Raw genomic sequence first — 2,074 nt, forward strand, 5'->3', positions numbered from 1 at the left:
GCCAAGCTGTCCTCCCTGCTGGACAATGTGTCCCACCCTCTCCAGGACCCCCTGTCTCCACTGTGCAGACAGGGCTTAATACTAGGATTAGTTTTATTCCTGAGATGATATTAGACTTTGTGTATGGCGCTTTGTAAATGTGTTTGACAATTGAAAGAGGATTTGTTTCGAATCTCACATTTACATGTTGGTAGTTTGAAACCTTTCAAATGTGGTCATTCTTTTTCTCTCTTTCTAGATGTATTGCTAACAATAATAAGAAAATAGAGATAACTTGGCCCTTAACTATTAACAAATGTTACATGTGATGCATGACGTGAAGTGTTTGTAAGGACAACGCTCATATACAGTGTCAGGGTGTGTGAGCCTTCAGAGCAGCTCAGCTCACGTAGAGCTCACATCGATACAAGCATGGGCTCTAACCTGCTCACTGTCGGAGGAGGGAAATGCTTTTGCATGGTTTTAGATTCATCATGTGAACTCAACAGGCATCTCTGCTGAATCGATATCCTCTTTGTTGTGGGAGTACAGACTGGAATAATACTTTTTTTTTAATAGGTTCATGTCTTAATTGCTTTTTGTAAATGTCGTTGGGAAATCAATATTTGACCAATATCACTGCTGATCAGTATCAGGGGTTACTGGAAAGAATTGTGATGTCCACTCTGACGACAGTGCCATGCTTTGTGTTCCTCTTCATTAATGGAGTTATGTTATTCACCTTGAGGAGTAAAGCGGTGTTTCGTGAAACCTCCCGCTATGTTCTTCTGTTTAACCTGCTCTTGGCAGACACTCTACAGATGGCAATGTGCCAAATACTGTACCTGCTCTCTACTGGCAGAATGACTCTGACATATACTGTGTGTGGCCTTCTCCTCATAGTTGCCATTCTAACCAATGAAATTTCTCCCCTCACACTGGTGGTGATGTGTCTGGAGAGATATGTAGCTGTGTGCTACCCACTGAGGCACTCTACCATCATTACCACCAGAAACACAGCAGTGGCTGTCATTGTTGTTTGGGCCGTGGGTTCACTTCATATCTTGGCACGAGTTATTCTAATGTTAGAGTTTCCATTTGAAGAGCTGGAAAGCCTGCAGATGAAAGACCTTTGCTCAGACAAAATGCTATTTCGTGGCCCAAAGTCTGATGTTTATGACAAAGTCCATACTTGCCTTCTGTTTGTGGGTGCTGGTGTGGCAGTCAGCTGCTCCTATATTGGTGTGATGATAGCAGCCAGGTCGGCCTCCACAGACAAAGCTTCAATTCGTAAAGCTCGTAAAACTCTGCTGCTGCATCTGATGCAGCTGGGCCTCAGTCTCTCTTCAACCATTTTTAACCCCTTGCTCATACATCTTTCAACAATTCTGACTCGAATAGAATTTGTGCGTATGACAAATGTTTTATATGTGTGCATTTTTCTCTTCCCCAGGTGCCTTAGTTCTCTAATATATGGCATAAGAGATCAGACCATAAGACCTGTCTTCATGTACCATCTTTGTTGTCGACTGAAACTCTCAGTCGTCAGAGCCAAAGCTCAGGTAGACTTCGTGAAATAGGCTGAGCCTTGATTTTAGTTTCTATTCATATAACAACTCAAAAACAAGTATATCCCAAATTGAAAAAAGTCCTTAACAAGTTTCCCTTGAAATCGTACTGACATTGAACCCTGCATGTTCAGTGTGGCCTCAGAAGCACCCACAGAAGAATCAGCGTTGTACAAAGGACATCCTGATGAGTGCAGATTCTGGAGATCTTAATTCTGTTATATTATTGGACTTAATGCAGTTACAATTGACTATTTCATGTAAAAGGGCTCTGGGACCAGGCGGGATTTATGGAACCTCTTTAAATAATTTGACATATAACATATCAAACAGAATGATTCTAATAACTCTTTTGTTCTTTCAGTTCATATCTGCTACCAATAAGCCATATGATAAATCACTTGAACACTGTGTCCTAGCCTGAATGATTCAGTATCATAACAGAATAAGAACTAAATCCTTATTTCATGTTGTTGAACCTGGCCTGTTTATATATTTTTAGATGTATGCTTAAATACATGTTGTAA

General features: G+C 40.8%; 1 protein-coding gene across 1 annotated transcript; it reads left to right on the plus strand.

Annotated features, from left to right (window-relative positions):
- Nucleotides 1-584: 584 nt before the first annotated feature.
- LOC117440621 (odorant receptor 131-2-like) lies at nt 585-1,559 on the plus strand. The gene has a single exon (XM_034076858.1). It carries the CDS (start codon nt 585-587, stop codon nt 1,557-1,559), a length of 975 nt encoding a protein of 324 aa, XP_033932749.1.
- The last annotated feature ends 515 nt before the right edge of the window (nt 1,560-2,074 follow it).

Source organism: Pseudochaenichthys georgianus, unplaced genomic scaffold (assembly GCF_902827115.2).
Source record: "Pseudochaenichthys georgianus unplaced genomic scaffold, fPseGeo1.2 scaffold_1074_arrow_ctg1, whole genome shotgun sequence".
In the NCBI taxonomy this organism is placed as follows: domain Eukaryota; kingdom Metazoa; phylum Chordata; class Actinopteri; order Perciformes; family Channichthyidae; genus Pseudochaenichthys; species Pseudochaenichthys georgianus.